The 21,042-nt window shown below is 40.0% G+C and overlaps 1 protein-coding gene across 1 annotated transcript in view; it reads right to left on the reverse strand.

Annotated features, from left to right (window-relative positions):
- PAK5 (p21 (RAC1) activated kinase 5) overlaps positions 1-21,042 on the reverse strand; it is a 180,983-nt gene that overhangs the window by 92,408 nt on the left and 67,533 nt on the right. The window contains exon 2 of the mRNA XM_032605866.1: positions 4,291-4,504. Coding sequence (XP_032461757.1) covers positions 4,291-4,494 — 204 coding nt within the window. The 5' untranslated portion in view covers positions 4,495-4,504. The remainder of the gene's footprint in view (positions 1-4,290; positions 4,505-21,042) is intronic.

Consider the following 21,042-nt stretch of genomic DNA (forward strand, 5'->3'; position numbering starts at 1 on the left):
TGCGGAGCACAGGCTCTAGGCCTGTGGGCTTCAGTAGTTGTGGCACACAGGCTCAGTAGCTGTGGCTCGCAGGCTGTAGAGAGCAGGCTCAGCAGTTGTGGCTCACGGGCTCTACAGCACAGGCTCAGTAGTTGTGGCACATGGGCTTAGTTGCTCTACGGCATGTGGGATCTTCCCAGACCAGGGCTCGAACCAGTGTCCCCTGCATTGGCAGGCAGATTCTTAACCACTGTGCCACCAGGAAAGTCCCCATTTATTCTTTTTATTTTAGTTTTTATTGGAGTATAGTTGATTTACAATGCTGTGATATAAAGGCTTTTTAACATTATCCTCTTTATAATTTTTTAGCATTTTTAAATGATTTCTGGGCTGTTCCAAAGGGTGATCACTAAGCTCAAGCTTCAGTCCACCTAAAACGGTGGTTCTTAAAGTTGTCTCCACCCATTAGTAGCGTCAGCACCATCTGAGAGCATGTTAGACGTGTAAACCACGGGGCACACCTAGAACTACTGAAGCAGAATCTCTAGGGTGGGGCCCAGGAATCTTGGTTTTAATAGCTCCTCAGGAGATTCTGCTGAAAGCCCAAGTTTGAGAACCACTGGGCAAGAACAAACGTGACCATTCATCCTGTCCTTTACGTAAATGTATCTAATTCAGCAGGAATTTTGGTATTATTGCTTGTGACATTCTTGTGGACAAAATGATGTTACATATAGAAAAGAGTTTCTCAAAGATATTTGCCAAACGTTTTATGTTTTAAAAAGCACTCCCCACCCCACCCTCACCTTGCCTACACACCTTTGGCTTGGGTACCTGAAGTTTAACTTTTGACACAAATCGGAGCTAACCTGTGGCTCCTGGTTTCTGAGATTATGGAAATGTTGGCCAGTGTAAACGTGTATTGATACATTATGTGGATAAATTCTTTTGTAATTAGCTAAATCAAGGTTTTCAAAGCATGGTCCCCAGACCAGCAGCAACAGCATCACCTGGAAACTTATTAGAAGTGCAAATTCTTAGGCTCCATCTCAGCCCTGTTCAATCAGAGACTCTGGAAATGGCCCCAGCAATCTGTGTTTATCAAGCCTTCCAGGTGATTCTATTGGACTATAGTTTGAGAGACACTGACCTAAATGAATCTACATAGAAGAGTATGTCCTGGTGATTGTGACATGTACTTTAAAGAAGGTTTGAACAGGAACAGCTCTTTAACCAATCAGAGAAGAGAGTATTGGTTGCAATGGTGAATTTCCATTCAGAACCAGCTGGCCTAAAGCTTACTGACCAACCCTGAAGGACCAGCACTTTGCCACCACCTAAGGCACTGTACCCCTCTTCCAGTACTGCTTTTATGTCATGATCTGTTTTCTCATTTTCCTTTGTCTGCTTCAAAGGACAAATTGACCAAATTAGAATTGTCAATTCTACTTAACTTAAAAAAACTTTGCCAAAATGGCTTTAAATCTGCACCACTCTACCTATTCATTCCTTTCCATCAATTCATTCATGGCTTCGTATTTCAAAGACTGTTCCAACTTCTGCAATATATACTGCATGGTTTATAATTTGTCCTTCTCGAGTCACTTGCAAGATTTCTACAGAGAAGTCATTTCCAACGAGTGAGATCATCCAAACCTCATGGCATACTTTGGCCTCTGCAACCTTTTATTTTCTTTATTCCAAGAGGCTGGTAGAGTCAGTAGGATTCTCTTGGACCCTGATTCAATATGCGCTGACAGCACCAACTGCATTCATGGGATTTGGAGAAAGAGAGGCTCTATCTAAAGGAGTTTGGTGAGAGTATGAAATATGGATTTCTTGGGGGTCCTCCAGTTAGAAAGTATTTAATTAGCTCCGCTCTTTCTGGGGAAAATTCAACCTAGCTGACTCTTGTTTTGTCACTCCTTGTCTGTTTTTATTTTTTTCTTGCAGGTAAAACTGTGTCTGAAATTTTCAGAAATCCAGGACTGGATGCATACTCGAGATGTATTTTCCAGACGTCTTTCTGTTAGCATTTAAGTGTCTAAAACAAACATTCACGTTTCACGCAGACTGGATACTCACACATTTGGCATCAGGGCTAGGAAGCTCATGATGTGAGTAAGAGAATCACTGGGCTCAGGAGCTCAGCAGTTAGGAAATCTTGCTCCAATCAGTGGCTCATAAATTAAGTCTGAGAGGATAATGAGCCAGCCCATCCAGGAGATGGAAGAGATGAGCTAGAAAGTTCTCTTAAGTCCTACATCCACTGACCATGGTGGATTATCACTGAGATGGGAGATTCCTACTTCACTGCCAGCCAGGACCTTCTAGGACCTGGACAAGTGAAAAACCATGGTGAAATAAATGGTACTCTATCCTGACCCTGTAATAACCACACTCCCTGATATGAAAGCACATCGTGGGCCTTTAACTACTTTCTTCCAGAATGTTCCTCATCAAATGATTATACTCAGGGGTAAAAAAATAGCCCTTGTTTCATTTGGGCAGTTTTCCTTTGTCATGTTGATCAATAGCAGATAACTTTTCTGGGCACACTGTGTCTTCTGTTTTCTGGGTTTTATAAAAACTTGGAATATGAGAAAAATAGTGAAACTAAAAAGCAAATTCTTTCCAATCTCAACTTCTTTCTAGATAAGGTCCAGCCTATTATTTAGTCATTAGTGAGGCATTAGTCTTTATTTCGGAAGAAAATCATGTTCAGTAGTAAGATACTGCCTAATATTAACCAGTTGAGTTGGTTAATTGGTCAGTTTCTATTAAATATCAATCAACACCTGCTTAGAATAAGAGGTTCCTTTTTGTCCCTAAAGTTTTATCTTCTCAAATATCTATATCCTTAGTATTTTACATTTTAGCTGGCTTGAAAACTTTCAAAATCTTATCAGAACATCAGATTCACAAGATGCAGGATTAGAACACTCTGTATAGATCTTTGGGCAGAAGAGACCCACATGTTCAATACTAGAATAGAATGACCAAGACCATGCATAAATGATGGAATCACAATTCCAACTTACTCAACTCAGGTGGTCTCTTATAAGAATTTCTTGTAATTTACCAGATAGGTTCCTTCTTTACTCCCTTTAAAAATGCATCCACTGTTGTTTTATGTATCATTTAAACTCAGTGTATTCAATATGCGTGTTAATACAGAATAAGGTGTTTATGTAGCTCAGATGCCTACTAATATAAATCTAATCTATTGGATAACATGATGATAAGCTTCAATGATGTTTAACTCCCATAGGGAGCTTTTGGGAAATGACCCAGGGAATTCTTATCATTCTGAGGTGCAGAAGGAAACTGCAAAGGCTGGACTTTCTTTGTAGTCTCTTGACATATCTGAAATGTACTGGGTCTGAGTTCGACTTTAATGCAATTATTTTGATGAACATTCCTTTTAAAAATCTACTAGCTATTTTTTTAAGGTAAATTATAGCCTATTCTAGGACTCAAATGCTTCATCTTTTATTTGAAATAGATCTTAGACTATGAAGACTATATACATATAATTTATACATATATACTTATAAATATATATTTGATTTTTTATATAAAGCATATATGCATATGCATGTATGTGTGTACACATATATAAATCATTTATTATTGTTAAAAACTGTTATTACTGGGGCTTCCCTGGTGGCGCAGTGGTTGAGAGTCCGCCTGCCGATGCAGGGGACGCGGGTTCGTGCCCCGGTCCGGGAGGATCCCACATGTCACGGAGCGGCTGGGCCCGTGAGCCATGGCCACTGGGCCTGCGCGCCCGGAGCCTGTGCTCCACAACGGAAGAGGCCACAAGAGTGAGAGGCCCGCGTACCACAAAAAAAAAAAAAAAAAAAAAAAAAAAAAAACTGTTATTACTATTTATATAAAAGTTTAGACATTCTGAGGGCAAATGTAAAACAACACAAACTGCCTAACACAATGTCTACTCAGAGATTATTGCCAATATTTACCAGAGTGGGTGGATAATATTCTTTAGTATAAAGAACAAACACCATTAAAAGTAGAAATGAAAATTTCCTATTTTGTGACTATATTGTATGAGTCTGATGAAAAAAACCTCACATCTGAAAGCTGAGGTTCCTTTTTATGTGTTGCAATTTACATGAAAATTAAGTGGTGAACATTATACTCATTGAAGATGATTGTGGAAAATCTGTGGATATTTAAAAACAAATACATGATTTACACATTTGATAGCTCGCCCGTAAAGATGGCTCACTGCATCAAATGAGAGAGCATGCTTCTTAAGCCAACTTAAAGACAGAATCCTCGCCATACCTTCATGGGAGCCAGCTGGATGGGAGTGATGCACGAAGGGTCTACCATGGGCTTCGGCCTGTTGGCCGTGTCTGCTAACAGGCTGTGCCACTGCTGGGGAAGGCCGGTAAATTTCTGTTCTTGTGGATCAAACCCAGTATGAACCCTGTGTTCAAAGTTGGATGGGCCAGATATTTCAATCTTTTTCTTTTTCTTTCCAAACATGGTGGAAAACCTGAGAAATGCAAACAGAAACAGGGAGCTATTTATATGTCGCCAGCAGAAGACCATAGGAAAATTAGTAATTCATTCAGAGTTCTATCTTTTCAATTCTTCCTCTATATATCAGTAGCAAAAGATAGAATTTGTATTTTTAGGGTGTGTAGATTAGATAACTTCATTCAAAAGTTTGTGTTCTCTCCTTGCACTTGCCATATATAGCTTCCTGACCCACAGAGTTTGGATTTGGCCATGTGATTCTCTTTGACTAATGGACTGTGCATGGAGGAAAACATCCTTCACTTCAGGGTGGTGGTTTCTGAAGGTATTGTATGTTTCCACTTCCCTCTTATGCTCCTGCTACTTGGCATGAAGATCTCTCTAGTGGGCAATACACCCTCAGCCAAGATTCTGGAAGGAGAGATGCATGAAGCAGACACAAGTCTGACCTTCAGTTTGGAGCCAAGCGCAACTGAGCCACAGCTGAGTTACAAGTATGATATAAATGTTTGTCATGAAGCCACTAAGATTTTGCACTTGTTTGTTACATGATATTACCAAAGCAAAAGCTGACTAGGACACAGGGAGAAGCATCTCAAAGTGTGGTGTGCACTTAAAATCTAAAACATTTGTGTGGAAAAATATGCGTAAACATGAAAAATGGAGTTAATAATTCTATTTGCCACATAGAATTATTATCAGGATTAAACAAGTAAACATTTGTAAAACACTTTGAAAAGTACCTGGCACAAAGTCAGTGCTGCAAGTATTAAAAATACCTCTGGATGGATACACCAGAAACTTGACTGGCTTTGCCTGCAGAGAAGGGAGCCAGGGGGACAAGGCAGGGAGGAAGAGCCACTTTTCACGGAATATTTAGAATTTTGTACAATGTATTTTACTTATTTGTAACAATGTAGTTTACCTAGTTAAAACACCCTGTGACAGGGATACCTCTAGAAAATAATGTAAAATGATTACTTTATGCTTTACATTTATTGAAAACATGTAAGGTAACCTGGGTTTGAATCCCACCTCTTCACCATGATCTTGGGTAACTGATTTTCTCGTTCTGAATTTTCTGTGAACATGACAAGCATGATCATTTGGGGAATCCTGACACCTCTGCTGCAGTTTTTATAAAAGATGGTGCCTTGGCTTCAAGGTTGCTTTGTTGGGAAAGCCTTATCTCAGCCCTCAGACTTGAGTAGGTGGGTTATATATATACTTGTAAAGCTCTGTACATATTTTTCACTGCACTTATCCACTTGCTATCAATTAATTGGGTGTAACGGTATGCCCAGTGTCTGTCTTCCCTTCTAGAATATAAGATCCATGAGAGTAGGGATGCTGCCTCCTTGTTTATTACAGTTTGCCAATGCCTGGCATATGGTAGGACTCAAGAAATATTTGCTGACAGACTAAAATCACCCAGAACAAAACATTCAGGGAAGAGCACCTGGGGTCAGAACTCCATAGATGTTAATATCTTCCTTTCCTCTTTCCCTCCTTCCTCTCTCCCTCCCTCCCCTTCATCCTCAGTTAAAACTTCTGTTTTCTCTTTTAACCATTTATCCCTGCTTGGCCAGCAGGGGCTTCCTCCTTTCCTTCTAGTTTTCTAAAGCTCCTAGTCCATCCTCTACTGATGCAAGTCTGGGCTGCTATAACAAAACACCAGAGACCAAGAGGTTTATAAACAACATAAACTTATTTCTCACACTTCTGGAGGCTGGAAGTCCAAGATCAAGGGGCCGGCATATTCTCTGCCTGCTGAGAACCTGCTTTCTGGGTGGCTGCCTTTTTGCTGTAACTTTACAGGTTGAAAGGGACAAGGGAGCTCTTTCTGGTCTCTTCTTATAAGGGCACTAATTCCATTCACGGGATGGGATGAACTGATCATCTCCCAAAGGCCCCACTTTCTATTGCCATCACCTTGGGGATTAGTATTTCAACATATGAATTTTGGAGGGACACATTCAGACCACAGCACTGCAGATATATTGTCCTCACAGGGATCAGACTCTTCACAGCATTAACTTCCCAGAATTTATTAAAACCCATTTTCCCATCCATCCTGGTTGTTATTTCACACTAAGTTAGAAAACTCACATAGGGTGATAATGAAAAACTAATGAAGGATGATAAGGGCTCAAAAATACCTTGATGTGTGTTATCTCTCTTGGAAAAACTCTATGCCAATAAAATGGACAACCTGGAAGAAATGGACAAATTCTTAGAAATGCACAACCTGCTAAGACTGAACCAGGAAGAAATAGAAAATATGAACAAACCAATCACAAGCACTGAAATTGAAACTGTGATTAAAAATCTTCCAACAAACAAAAACCCAGGACCAGATGGCTTCACAGGTGAGTTCTATCAAACATTCAGAGAAGAGCTAACACCTATCCTTCTGAAACTCTTCCAAAATATAGCAGAGGGAGGAACACTCCCAAACTCATTCTACGAGGCCACCATCACCCTGATACCAAAACCAGACAAGGATGTCACAAAGAAAGAAAACTACAGGCCAATATCACTGGTGAACATAGATGCAAAAATCCTCAACAAAATACTAGCAAACAGAATCCAACAGCATATTAAAAGGATCATACACCATGATCAAGTGGTGTTTATTCCAGGAGTGCAAGGATTCTTCAATATATGCAAATCAATCAAAGTGATACACCATATTAACAAATTGAAGGAGAAAAACCATATGATCATCTCAATAGATGCAGAGAAAGGTTTTGACAAAATTCAACACCCATTTATAATAAAAGCCCTGCAGAAAGTAGGCATAGAGGGAACTTTCCTCAACATAATAAAGGCCATATATGACAAACCCACAGCCAACATCGTCCTCAATGGTGAAAAACTGAAAGCATTTCCACTAAGATCAGGAACAAGACAAGGTGGCCCACTCTCACCACTCTTATTCAACATAGTTTTGGAAGTTTTAGCCACAGCAATCAGAGAAGAAAAACAAATAAAAGGAATCCAAATCAGAAAAGAAGAAGTAAAGCTGTCACTGTTTGCAGATGACATGATACTATACATAGAGAATCCTAAAGATGCTACCAGAAAACTACTAGAGCTAATCAATGAATTTGGTAAAGTAGCAGGATACAAAATTAATGCACAGAAATCTCTGGCATTCCTATACAGTAACGATGAAATTCTGAAAGCGAAATTTCAGATTTCAGATTTTCTCATTTACCATTGCAACAAAAAGAATCAAATACCTAGGAATAAACCTACCTAAGGAGACAAAAGACCTGTATGCAGAAAGTTATAAGACACTGATGAAAGAAATTAAAGATGATACAAATAGATGGAGAGATATAGCATGTTCTTGGATTGGAAGAATCAACACTGTGAAAATGACTGTACTATCCAAAGCAATCTACAGATTCAATGCAATCCCTATCAAACTACCATTGGCATTTTTCACAGAACTAGAACAAAAATTTTCACAATTGGTATGGAAACACAAAAGACCCAGCATAGCCAAAGCAATCTTGAGGACAAAAAATGGAGCTGTAGGAATCAGGCTCCCTGATTTCAGACTATGCTACAAAGCTACAGTAATCAAGACAGTATGGTACTGGCACAAAAACAGAAATAGCGATCAATGGAACAGGATAGAAAGCCCAGAGATAAACCCATGCACATATGGTCACCTTATCTTTGATAAAGGAGGCAAGAATATACAGTGGAGAAAAGACAGCCTCTTCAATAAGTGGTGCTGGGAAAACTGGAAAGGTACATGTAAAAGTATGAGATTAGAACACTCCCTAACACCATACACAAAAATAAGCTCAAAATGGATTAAAGACCTAAATGTAAGGCCAGAAACTATCAAACTCTTAGAGGAAAACATAGGCACAACACTCTATGACATAAATCACAGCAAGATCCTCTTTGACCCACCTCCTAGAGAAATGGAAATAAAAACAAAACTAAACAAATGGGAACTAACGAAACTTCAAAGCTTTTGCACAGCAAAGGAAACCATAAACAAGACCAAAAGACAATGCTCAGAAAGGGAGAAAATATTTGCAAATGAAGTAACTGACAAAGGATTTATCTCCAAAATTTACAAGCAGCTCATGCAGCTCAATAACAAAAAAACAGACAACCCAATCCAAAAATGGGCAGAATACCTAAATAGACATTTCTCCAAAGAAGATATATAGATTGCCAACAAACACATGAAACGATGCTCAACATCACTAATCATTAGAGAAATGCAAATCAAAACTACAATGAGGGGCTTCCCTGGTGGCGCAGTGGTTGAGAGTACGCCTGCCGATGCAGGGGACACAGGTTTGTGCCCCAGTCCGGGAAGATCCCACATGCCGTGGAGCGGCTGGGCCTGTGAGCCATCGCCACTGAGCCTGCGCATCTGGAGCCTGTGCTCCGCAATGGGAGATGCCACAACAGTGAGGGGCCCACGTACTGCAAAAAACAAAAAACAAAAAACACTACAATGAGCTATCATCTCACACCAGTCAGAATGGCCGTCATCAAAAAATCTAGAAACAATAAATGCTGGAGAGGGTGTGGAGAAAAGGGAACACTCTTGCACTGCTGGGAATGTAAATTGATACAGCCACTATGAAGAACAGTATGGAGGTTCCTTAAAAAACTACAAATAGAACTACCATACGACCCAGCAATCCCAGTACTGGGCATATACCCTGAGAAAACCATAATTCAAAAAGACTCATGTACCAAAATATTCATTGCAACTCTATTTACAATAGCCAGGAGATGGAAGCAACCTAAGTGTCCATCATAGGATGAATGGATAAAGAAGATGTGGCACATATATACAATGGAATATTACTCAGCCATAAAAGGAAACAAAATTGAGTTATTTGTAGCGAGGTGGATGGACCTAGAGTCTGTCATACAGAGTGAAGTAAGTCAGAAAGAGAAAGACAAATACCGTATGCTAACACATATATATGGAATTTAAGAAAAAAAAAAATGGTCATGAAGACAGGAATAAAGACACAGACCTACTAGAGTATGGACTTGAGGATATGGGGAGGGGGAAGGGTAAGCTGTGATAAAGTGAGAGAGTGGCATGGACATATATACACTACCAAACGTAAAATAGATAGCTAGTGGGAAACAGCCGCATAGCACAGGGAGATCAGCTCGGTGCTTTGTGACCACCTAGAGGAGTGGGATAGGGAGGGTGGGAGGGAGGGAGACACAACAGGGAAGATATATGGGAACATGTGTATATGTATAACTGATTCACTTTGTTGTAAAGCAGAAACTAACACACCATTGTAAAGCAATTATACTCCAATAAAGATGTCAAAAATAAATAAATAAATAAAATGTCAATTGATTTTAAACATTTGAGAACATCTCAGCCAGAGTATAAAGAAGTAAAGGAGCCCAGCCGTAGTTGACTGCCACAGGAATGGCCCCTGGTGTTTCATGCCTCTCAGTGTCCAGCCCTCGGGTGGGTGTCTCCCACACTGACTCTGGACCAGGATATGTAATCTACCAAGGGACAGTAAAAACCCTGACACAAGCACGAAATGTGCTTGCCCACTGGGGCTTGCCTCCATGCTGCTCTTGGAACCGGCAGCCAGCATGAGAACAAGGCCAGCCCAGCTTGTTAGGAAATGACAGACCATGCAGCCCAGTCACTCATCAGCCTAGGCAACAACCAACCCTGGAAGTGGAACTGCCTAGCTGATCAGCAGCTGTCCACTAGCGAGCCCAGTCAAAGCCAGCAGAAAAAAAACTCAGCTAAGCTGGACCCAAAGTGCCACCGATAGAATCAGGACACAAATAAAATGGCTTTAAGCCATTACCTTTTGGAGTAGATTATTGCACAGAAAAAGCTAACTATGATCATCCCATACCTTGCATCTTCAGATGCCCATCATTTTTCTCTATTTTAGCTGCTTCAAAGTCTCAAGTAACAATGCTCAATCTGGTTAACTATATTAAATGTTATACAATTGTGTCCACTCAGAGGAGTCTTCATTGTGATCTTGTCATCTGGTTTGTCAAGGGCCTAGAAGGATTTCAGTGGACAGGCAATTTATGCCAAATAAGTAAGTGACTCTATACACCATATCTCAGTATTATTTTGTGAAAATAAAAAATATTTGAGGGACTTCCCTGGTGGTCCAGTGGTTAAGACTCTGTGCTTCCATTGCAGGGGGTGTGGGTTCAGTCTCTGGTCAGGGAACTAAGATTCCACATGTAGTGCAGAGCGGCCAAAAAAAATTTTTTTTGAAAATATAATCTGGTCATGCATTGGCTGAGTCCACTTGACATTTTAATAAACTTTTTGATCAATTTTTTAAAACAAGGGAGCAATTGTTTTTAAAAATAATCATTTGAGAAGAGTTCTTTTGCATGTATTCATACCTGAACAAGCACTGAGAATGTTGGATCAAATATTTTTAGAACCAGAATAGAAATGTCTTACTATTCCCTTCCTGACTGTGCATTTCTCAGTGGTTGCTATGCCATTCAAGTGAGAATATAAAAAAAGAAAATATCAATGAACTAATACCATTCTTGTTTTAAAATAAGACAGTTGTGGAGAGGAAACCCACAGCTGAATTAATTTGCCTACATTTCATTGTGTGATACTATACAACTGTAATTTAAATGGTAATATATATACAGTTCTAGCTGTCTAATAAGTTTGAGTTAAAGAGGAAGCAACTTAAAAAGAAAATGAAGAAGTTCTAAACCCTAAAGTCATGTTCCTGTGAAGCTCACACTTGACAGAAAGCAGAGAGGGAATCTCCATGATGTATAGTGATATTCCATGAGTAATGGCCATTCCTCTGACAGCAATGAGGAATCTCACACTCAGGTGAAAGACACATGGTAGTGAACCCTCCTCAAATCCAGACCTGCCTTGGTAAATGGTTTCTTCTCTTTGATGAGCCCACGCTTAGTCTGTACCTGGCAAAGTGCTAAATGCTCAAGGTGCTTGATCTCACTTAAAACTCACAATAACCCAATGGTGGGGGTCCCCAAGACCACCCCTAGGTTTGATTTGTTAGGAGAATTCACAGGACTCGGCATAGAGTTATACTCACGGCTGTGATTTATTATAGTAAAAGGATACAAAGCAAAATCAGCAGAGGGAAAAGGCATGAGGGCCAAGTGTAGAGGGACCCAGGGGTCCTCTCCCAGTGGATTCACACAGGATGTGACTAATTCCTCTAGCACTGAATTGTGACAACATATGTGAAATGTTGTCTACCACGGAAGCTTGTGAAAGTCTCAGTGCCTGAGGATTTTATTCGGTACCTATCATATAGACACCACTGTCTGGTCTGTGCCAAAACTTCAGATTCCAGAAGGAAACATGGGTTCAGCTTAGACCATATTGTTTGAATAAACAATTTAGTCACAGGGAGCCATTCTTACCAGGGAACAGTGGGAACCCTCATAAAATCCAAGTTCCCAGATGACAGCCAAGGGCTAAACTTACATATAGGTTTCTCTAAGAAACACAGCCTCAGGCCTGCTATGTTAACTCCTTTGGCACAAGAGGTGTTATTATCATACCTCCATTTTTACAGAAGGAAAACAGGAGCTCAGAGGTAATAAACTGGCAAAGCTGGAGACTCAGGATCTCAAAGTACGTGCTTTCAATCACTGGGCATATTGTATGATAAAGCTAAATTCTATCTACCATAACAGAAAATAAAAGGATGGAGATGCCTAGTATTGATAAAACTGCATACACATATTTGTTGTTAGAGGTAAAAAAACTGAAAAAAAAATTGCCAAAAGCGAAGGAATGTCATGGTGGCCTCTGGGGAAACAGAACTTGGAGTTATCATAGGGTGAATCAGGAAACCACTGGATTTTTAAACATTTTTTTGGTAAACCATGTGTGGTATATTTATTTTCTAAAATATTTTTAAATCAACTCAAAAGAAACACTTGTTAAGGGGGAGTTTCCTGGTGGCCTAGTGGTTAGGATTTTGGGCTTTCACTGTCATAGCCTGGGTTCAATCCCTGGTTGGGGAACTGAGATCCCAGAAGCCATGCAGTGCGGCCAACAACAATAAAAGTGGATTAAAAAAAATAACAAACTTGTTAAAGTTAGCATGTATCAGAATATACTGAAATAAAACTTAAAAAATTCATCCTTTGGGTTAACATTCAGAAGAAAAGATTGATTTGCATGAATAGCAGAGTAAAAAGGGGGCTAGCAACCATCATTTTGAAATTATATCTAGAGTAGCCATTCACAAATGATTCAAGAAGCTGCTATCTCTTGGGAAACATATCAGATGACAACTTGATCTTCCCGATGGTGCCAACCAGTTTAGATTCTCATCTTGCCTGAGAACTGGCAGTTCACACAGAATGAGTGTTCAGTAAGGTGCTGAATACTGAGTAGATTTCTAATCTTGGGCCCTTTTACCCTTATTTCTATTGCTCTACATTAAAGATTTTGAATATTGGCAAAACCTACCTAATTCTTTGGTAGCCATATCCACTGAAAGGGGCATCTAGCTTAGGAAAGAAATATTTCCTTTGATTGCTGAATTGCTCATTTACAACTGGATGAGCAGGTAGAGACATTTCAAGCAACCACATATAACAGACAGACATAATCTAATGCCCCCTTTTCTAGCCTCTCTAAAATGTCTCTTAGCTCATAGGTCCCCAGCTTATGAAATAAGCATTTTATTAGTCAGAATTCTCCTGAGAAACAGAACCAATAGGATTTATATATTATAGATGTATATAAGAGGGAATTTATTATAGGAATTGGCTAATGTGGTTATGTTGGCCAAGATGCCCCATGATCTGCTGTCTGCAAGCTGGTGAACCAGGAAAGCTATCGGTGTAATTCAGTCCATGTCCATGGCCTGGAGAATCAGGAGCTGGTCCCAGTCTGAGTCTGAAAACACAAGAACCAGGAGCGCCAAGGTCCAAGGGCAGGAGAAGATGGAAGCCTCAGCTCAAGCAGGAAGAGAGTAAACTCACCCTTCCTTTGTCTTTTTGCTCATTTGGGCCCTCAAGAAATTGCACGATGCTGGCCCACATTGGGGAGGGTCATCTGCCTTATTCAGTTCACCAATCTGAATGCTAATCTCTTCCAGAAACATACCCAGAAATAATATATACCAACTATCTGGACATCCCTTGGCCCAGTCAAACTGACACATAATATTAACCATCACAAGCATGTATGGGAGAGCTTATAAGAACATTCTTCTTGTTTATGCAGAAAATGAAGTAACATTGCAGGTAGATTTTAAAACTATACTTGACTGCAAGCATGCCTACTGGCCTAGGAAACACATGACTACAGGCCACTAACACTTTTTATTCTCCTGAATATTTTTGGCTCAAAAAGTCTGTTTCAGGGGACTTCCCTAGTGGTCCAGTGGTAAAGAATCTGCCTTACAATGCAGGGGACGCAGGTTCAATCCCTGGTCAGGGAACTAAGATCCCACATGCCACAGAGCAACTAAGCCCACGTGCCACAAATACTGAGCTTGCACGTCTCAACTAGAGAGCCCACGTGCAGCCAATTACAGAGCCCACACACCCTGGAGCCCGTGCGCCACAACTAGAGAGAGAAAACCCACATGCCACAACTAGAGAGAAGCCCGCACACCACAACAAAGAGCCCACACGCCGCGACAAAAGATCGCGCATGCCTCAACAAAGATCAGGCGTGCTGCAACTAAGACCCGGCGCAGCCAAAAATAAATTAAGTAAATAAATAATAAATAAATCTGTTTTTAAAAAGTCTGTTTCAGGACTACAAATTCTATTTTCAACTTTCTTGCTCAAAGTATAATTTGTTATACATATATATATATATATATATATATATATATACCTGGTAATTTTATATTTTTTTACTACTTTCCCATTCTTTATTAATATGTACAGTTGGAATAATCAGTAAGAATAGTGCTATACTGATAGAACACCTCTAGTTTTCAAAATGTTGGCATGCTCATAAAGGGCTTTGAAGTTCTGGCCAGGGTATAAAAATTCACAAGTTATTATTTTGCTATTGTATTCAAAATTATTAAAAAATATTTGAGACACAGGCAACAGTGTGGATGAACCTCAAAGATATTACACTAAGTGAAATAAGCCAGACCCAGAAGGACAAATATGGCCTGATTCTACTTATACGAGGCACCTAAAGTAGTCAAATTCATAGGGACATGGAGTAGAATGGTATTGCCAGGGGCTGGGAGGAGGGGAGAATGAGGACTTATTGTTTAATGGGTGTAGTTTCAGTTTGGGAAGATGAAAAGGTTCTGGAGATGGATGGTGGTGATGGTTGCACAGCAGTGTGCACGGACTGAAGGCCACTGAACTGTGCACTTAAGGATGGTTAAAATGGTCAATTTTATGTTATGTATATTTTACAATAATAATAATAATAACTAATGGTATGGACATGTCCCAGGAGTTTTGGCCTGTACGGGGGAAAGTAGTTAGCAGAGAGGGAACACATTGAAGATGGGGTGTGGCAGAGAGGTGAGCTGAGCTGGGGCCAATCTATTAGATAATTTTTTTGCTCTTATCCTCTCTCCCCATCAAAACTGTATTGGTCTAACCTTTGGCACTGACGACTGCTTAGTCTGTGCTTGCAGGCCCTACAGCTGAAGTGGAGACTCAGTGTACCTACTAGACTATTAAGGTTTTCAGCTAGACAGACAGCTGGCTGCTTAGAGGAAGACCACAGAACTAAACGATGGCGCCTTTAACATCCATCTCAGGGGTGATTCTCTTCTCGTTGACCCCCTCATGAAAAGATTTTTCTTTTCTTAGCCTCAGATCCCTTTTGAGGAACTTGGTAAATGCAGTAATGGATATTTAAGTACTTCTGAAAAACCTACCTGTGTTCAGATAATTTAGGGTTAATGACCTGCCTATCGTTGGTTGAAGAAAGATGGCTATTTGAGAAACTCCTCTGCAGAGAGGATGAGAGCAGCCACGCCATGCCCTTGTCGAGATGCCATTGCTCAGATACGCATTTGGCACAGCCTCAGATTTGGGAACAAAGGATTCACCACAGGGCTTCCCTGGTGGCTCAGTGGTTGAGAGTCCACCTGCCAACGCAGGGGACACGGGTTCGTGCCCCGGTCCGGGAGGATCCCACATGCCGCGGAGCGGCTGGGCCCGTGAGCCATGGCCGCTGAGCCTGCGCGTCCGGAGCCTGTGCTCCGCAACGGGAGAGGCCACAACAGTGAGAGGCCTGTGTACCGCAAAAAAAAAAAAAAAAAAAAAAAAAGGATTCACCAGGCTTTTAGTTAAGTTGCTTTTAAGTAAAATGTAACATGGATATAATTTGGGGTTCAGAGGAAAATATTAAAAACTTGGGATGGATCTATAATATCATCTAAAAATAAAGTTGTTTCCTAAGAAAAATTATTGTATCATGTCCAAAACGGTGTAAGCGATGTGGTTTCCTTTCCTCGGATTCTTTTACTGCAGTGTGTCTCCTGGACATCACCCACGAGTGGGCAGCCACTGTTCCACCGGGTGCTTGCCATTCCAGAAAAACTGCTTCAAAGCATGTTGGGTCAACAAAAGGATTATTGTTGGTCCTCATTTGTATTTGTACAGACACTCGTGATCTAGATGCACCCTGCTCTGTGTGCTCTTCTGATTTGCTCCCTAGTCCAACTACACCTGCCTTCTCAACCTCCTTGGAAGCATGTGACTCTGGCTTCCAATTTTTATCCTTTGGATTTGAACTCAGCCTCCAAACCTGACTCCTTGCTTCTTCTTTGTCCTTCTCTACTATGGGAATCTCTTGTATACCTCCCACTGATAAAGTTGTTTGGATCTAATGTATCTGCTTGCTTCTTCTCATCTAAGCTTTCTGATTCTGTCCTCATTCTGGAATCTGTGACTGCAGTTGGATTTATCATATCCATTTATCCAACTCCACATTGTTTAGACCATCCACATTGCAAGATCACTCTAATCTAACTCAACTCTCCATTCTCGCTTCAATTCTTCTAACTCATATTTTCTGATACCCAACACCCAGGATGGACAAAAGGCATGCTTTGAGGAAAACATTTAAATTCTAATCATTTTCCACACTGTCCAGAGTGATAACATAATGTTAAATAGGAGCAAGAAGAAAATTATGCTTTGTAGAATAGCATCAACAGAGTATACACTCCAAAAAAATGCAGAAAAAAATGTGTTAAATGTTATAGTCAAAAGCTATTATTTCACTATGGTCTCATCCTATACCACATGCTTCTTCTTCCTTATGCCAATAACCACACATATAGAGATGTAGTCCAGACTCCTTTCCTAAGCTCCAGATTTATGCAACCAAATCTACTCTAGGATTCATCCCACTCTTGAAACCCAGCATCTCCAAAACGTAAGTCACAATCTTCCTACTCGTTCAACCTGTTCCTTCTCTAGATATCACAATCCTAGTATATACTGAAGTACCATGTTGTATGGAATTGTTGAAGACAATTCTGGGAATCCACTTTGACCTTCCCTTCCCTCCCATCCTGCACATCCAGTCACCACCAGTTCCTGTCCATTCTACTCCCCAAATGTCCACTACATCTGTACACCTCTCAGAATGCCCAATATTAGTTTTCTACCGCTGCTGTAACAATTACCTCTAACTTAGGTCAATTCATTATCCTAGAATTCTGGAGGTCAAAAGTATGAAAAAGGTCTCACCAGGCGAAAATCAAGGTGTCAGCAGAGCTGTGTGCCTTTCTGGAGGCTCTAAGGGGGAAGCTATTTCCTTGCCTTTTCCAGCTTCTGGAGGCCATCTGTGTTCCTTGACTTTTAAAACCTTCCTCCGTCTTCAAAGCCAGCAACAGTACATTTTTATCTGACTGTTCTTCCTCGTACATGGCTCTGCCCAACTCTCTCTTCTGCCTTGCTCTTCCACTTTTAAGGACACAATTGTGATTGCATTGGGCCCTTTTGAATAATCTCCCTATTTATTTACTTGCCCCCTTGGAAGCAGCCCTCCACCTTGCAGGCAGACCAAGTTTCTAAAATGTTAAATCTGATCGCCTCATGCTGTCTCTTTCCTAAGCCTTTTCTATGACTTCTCATTGGCCTTAAAAACAAAACAAAACTCACCAGCCTCCCTAGGTCTATCCCTTGCATAGCTCTCTAACTGCCTACATCCCTCTCCCCTTCATTAAGCCTTATTATCCTTAGTCACCGCCATTAACTTAAAGGCTCCCGACCCTCCAACATCTGCCTTCCCCTGCCCCAGCCCCCCACATCACTCTAAGTCTTCTTTCCTGCCATTCTTGAACCCCAGAATCCCTTTCTTCTTATGTTCTCCATAGCTCCTTATATAACTATTGTGCTTATTCCAAATTACAGAAGTAATGCGTGAGTAATACACAACTTGGTGTGGACCATTCAAACAATAAAGAAGCATACGGAATAAAAGCTAAAAGTCAACTGGCATACACTTTCCCACCACAAAATCCCAAACATGGACCTTTTGTTGTTTGTTTCTGCCATCCCTGCATACAACCTGAATTTTCATACATAAACATGACCACACTATGCACACTGTTGTGGGATTTGCTTTTTTTGTCATTTAGCATAATTTGGCTGTTATGTGTAAAAAAAAAAAAAAAAAAGCAAACCTTGGCTATCTTTCCATAGTAGTACACATATCAGTACTTGTCCTTAAGACATCATAGCATTTTATAAAGTGGAATGTATTATAATTCATCTATTGATTCCTTTATTGATTAATATTTAAGAGGTTTTTTTTTTGGTTCTTAAAAACAACATTCTGGTGAGAATCCTGGTGTATGTATCATTCTGCATAAATATGAGCAGTTCTGCAGCAAAGAACATCAGATATGGAAATGATGGGACTAAAGGCATATGTATCCGTTTGCTAGGGCTGCCATATAAAGTACCACAAACTGGGTGCCTTAAACAACAGGAATTTATTTTCTCACAGTTCTGAAGGGTGGATATCTGAGATCAAGGTATCTGTAGGGTTAGTTTCTTCTGAGGCCTTTCTCCTTGGCTTGTAGATAGCCGTCTTCTCCCTGTGTCTTCATGTGGTCTCCCCTCTGTACCCACCTGTGTCCTAATTTCCTCTTCTTATAAGGATGTCAGTCATATGGATTAAGTCCCACACTAATGATCTAATTTTAACTTAATTACCTTTATATAGACTACATCTTCAAACACAGTTACACAGGTATTGGCAGTTAGAACCTCAATATACGAATTTGGCATGTGGGAGGATGGGGGATACAGACAATTCAGCCTATAACAGCAGATTTCCATCTTATCTGTGCCTGGGATATAGTAGGCACTCAATAAATATTTGTTGAATGAGTGGTCACTGGGACAAAAATATTTACCTCTCTAAAGACAATTTGTAGTTTAACCACACTGGCAGCCCAGAGGGTGAGACTTGCTGTGTGTGACAGGCATGCATCTGAATCCCTGTCTCAGGTTCAGCTTCTAAGGAACCCAACTTAAACATTCAGCTGCCATTGGCAGAGTGGGAAAGAGAACCCAGGTCTCTCAAACTTTTTCCTCATAAGTTTTTATCACTCCTTCAAAAATATTTCTAATCATTTAACTATAGACAAAGCAGGAATGGGGAGGACAAGACCTTATGGAGTAGAGGTGAGAGATTTTCTAGTGGGAGAGAAAGACACAGGTATAGTGACATCTGGAGACTGAATCCTAGCTCTGACACTTATTGGGGCAAATTACTTAATCTCTTCGTGCCTCAATTTTCTCATCAATAAATGCACCTAGTAGAGTGGCATGGACATATATACACTACCAAACGTAAAACAGATAGCTAGTGGGAAGCAGCCGCATAGCACAGGGAGATCAGCTCAGTGCTTTGTGACCACCTAGAGGGGTGGAAGAGGGAGGGTGGGAGGGAGGGAGATGCAAGAGGGAAGAGATATGGGGACATATGTATATGTGTAACTGATTCACTTTGTTATAAAGCAGAAACTAATACACCATTGTAAAGCAATTATACTCTAATAAAGATGTTAAAAATAAAAAATAAATGCACCTAGTAATTAATACCTATGTCAAAGGGTTGTTGTGGATATTTAATGAGTTAATGCCTGTCAAGCACATAAAACACTGCCTGGCACAGAATGGGCATTCAATAATTGTTAGGTATTATGATTACAAAGGAAAGAAATAAAACATGATAGGGTATAAAAAGTTCTATGAAATTAACAAAATAAGATCATGTGATACAGCTGTGCTATTTGATATAGTAACATATGACTACAGAGCCACAGAAATGGGGCTAGTCTAAACTGAGTGAAGTATACATCACAACCCAAATTGTGAACACGTGGTATAAAGAAGAATGTAAAATATTTCATATACATATGTGTGTGTGTGTGTGTACTTTTTACTTTGAGATATTATAGATTTACAGGAGGTTGCATGTACACTTCCTCCAGTTTTTCCCCATACTTACATCTTACATGATCATAGTATGATATCAAAACCAGGAATTTGACATTGGTACAGTGTGTGCATTTGGTACTACACCATTCTATCACATGTTTAGATTCATGTAACCTCCAGCATAATCAAGATGCAAAACTGTTTCATCACCACAAAGAGCTCCCTCTTGTTACCCTTCCCATCTCCTCAGCTCTGGCAACTGCTAATCTGTTTTCTATTTCCATAAATTTGTAATTTTGAGACTGTTATATAAATGGCATCACATGGGGTATGACCATTTGAGATTGGCTCTTTTTGCATGAAGCATAATGCCCTTGAGATCCACCAAGTTGTTTTGTGTACCAACAGCTTGCTCCTTTTTATTGCTGAGTAGTATTCCATGGTGTACCACAGTCTGTTTAACCATTTACCTACTGAAACATAGTTTGGTTGTTTCCAGTTTTTGACTACTATAAATAAAGCTGGTATGAACAACAGTGTACAGGTCTTCTGCAGTCATGAGACTTACTAATTTTTTTTATTAATTATGTATTAAAATGATAATATTCTGGATATTTTTAATTAAGTAAAATATATCATTTAAATTAATTTCACTTTTTACATTTTAAAATATGGCTACTAAAATATTTAAAATTAAATATGTACCTCATGTATTTCTATTAAATTATCACAGTGATAGAATAACTTTTGAGAAGAGTAGTTGTGTGGCTACTTGTGATGGGGATATTGGTGAATAATGTTTAGAGTTCAGCCCTTATGAATAAGAAGGTGTAGGTCTTGAAAAGTTGAGACAGAACAATCCTAGCAGAAGGAACACTGAGGATAATGGCCCCAAGAGAGAAAAGAACTTGCCTTGTTCAAGAAACTGAAGAAGGCTGTGTGTCAGAAGCAATATGGGTTGAAGGGGGAATGGTGTGGCCCACCATCTTGAGATAGACATTACCTACATAGCTCCAGATTCTCTAGTTTTCTTTTTTATTCTACTCCATTGATAGTAATGCCAAAATAGCCTCAACTACTTTCTCTGAGGGTAATGGGTAGGAAAACTTAATACAGAAAGTACTTTCAAAGTGA

Source organism: Phocoena sinus, chromosome 15 (genome assembly GCF_008692025.1).
Source record: "Phocoena sinus isolate mPhoSin1 chromosome 15, mPhoSin1.pri, whole genome shotgun sequence".
Lineage (NCBI taxonomy): Eukaryota > Metazoa > Chordata > Mammalia > Artiodactyla > Phocoenidae > Phocoena > Phocoena sinus.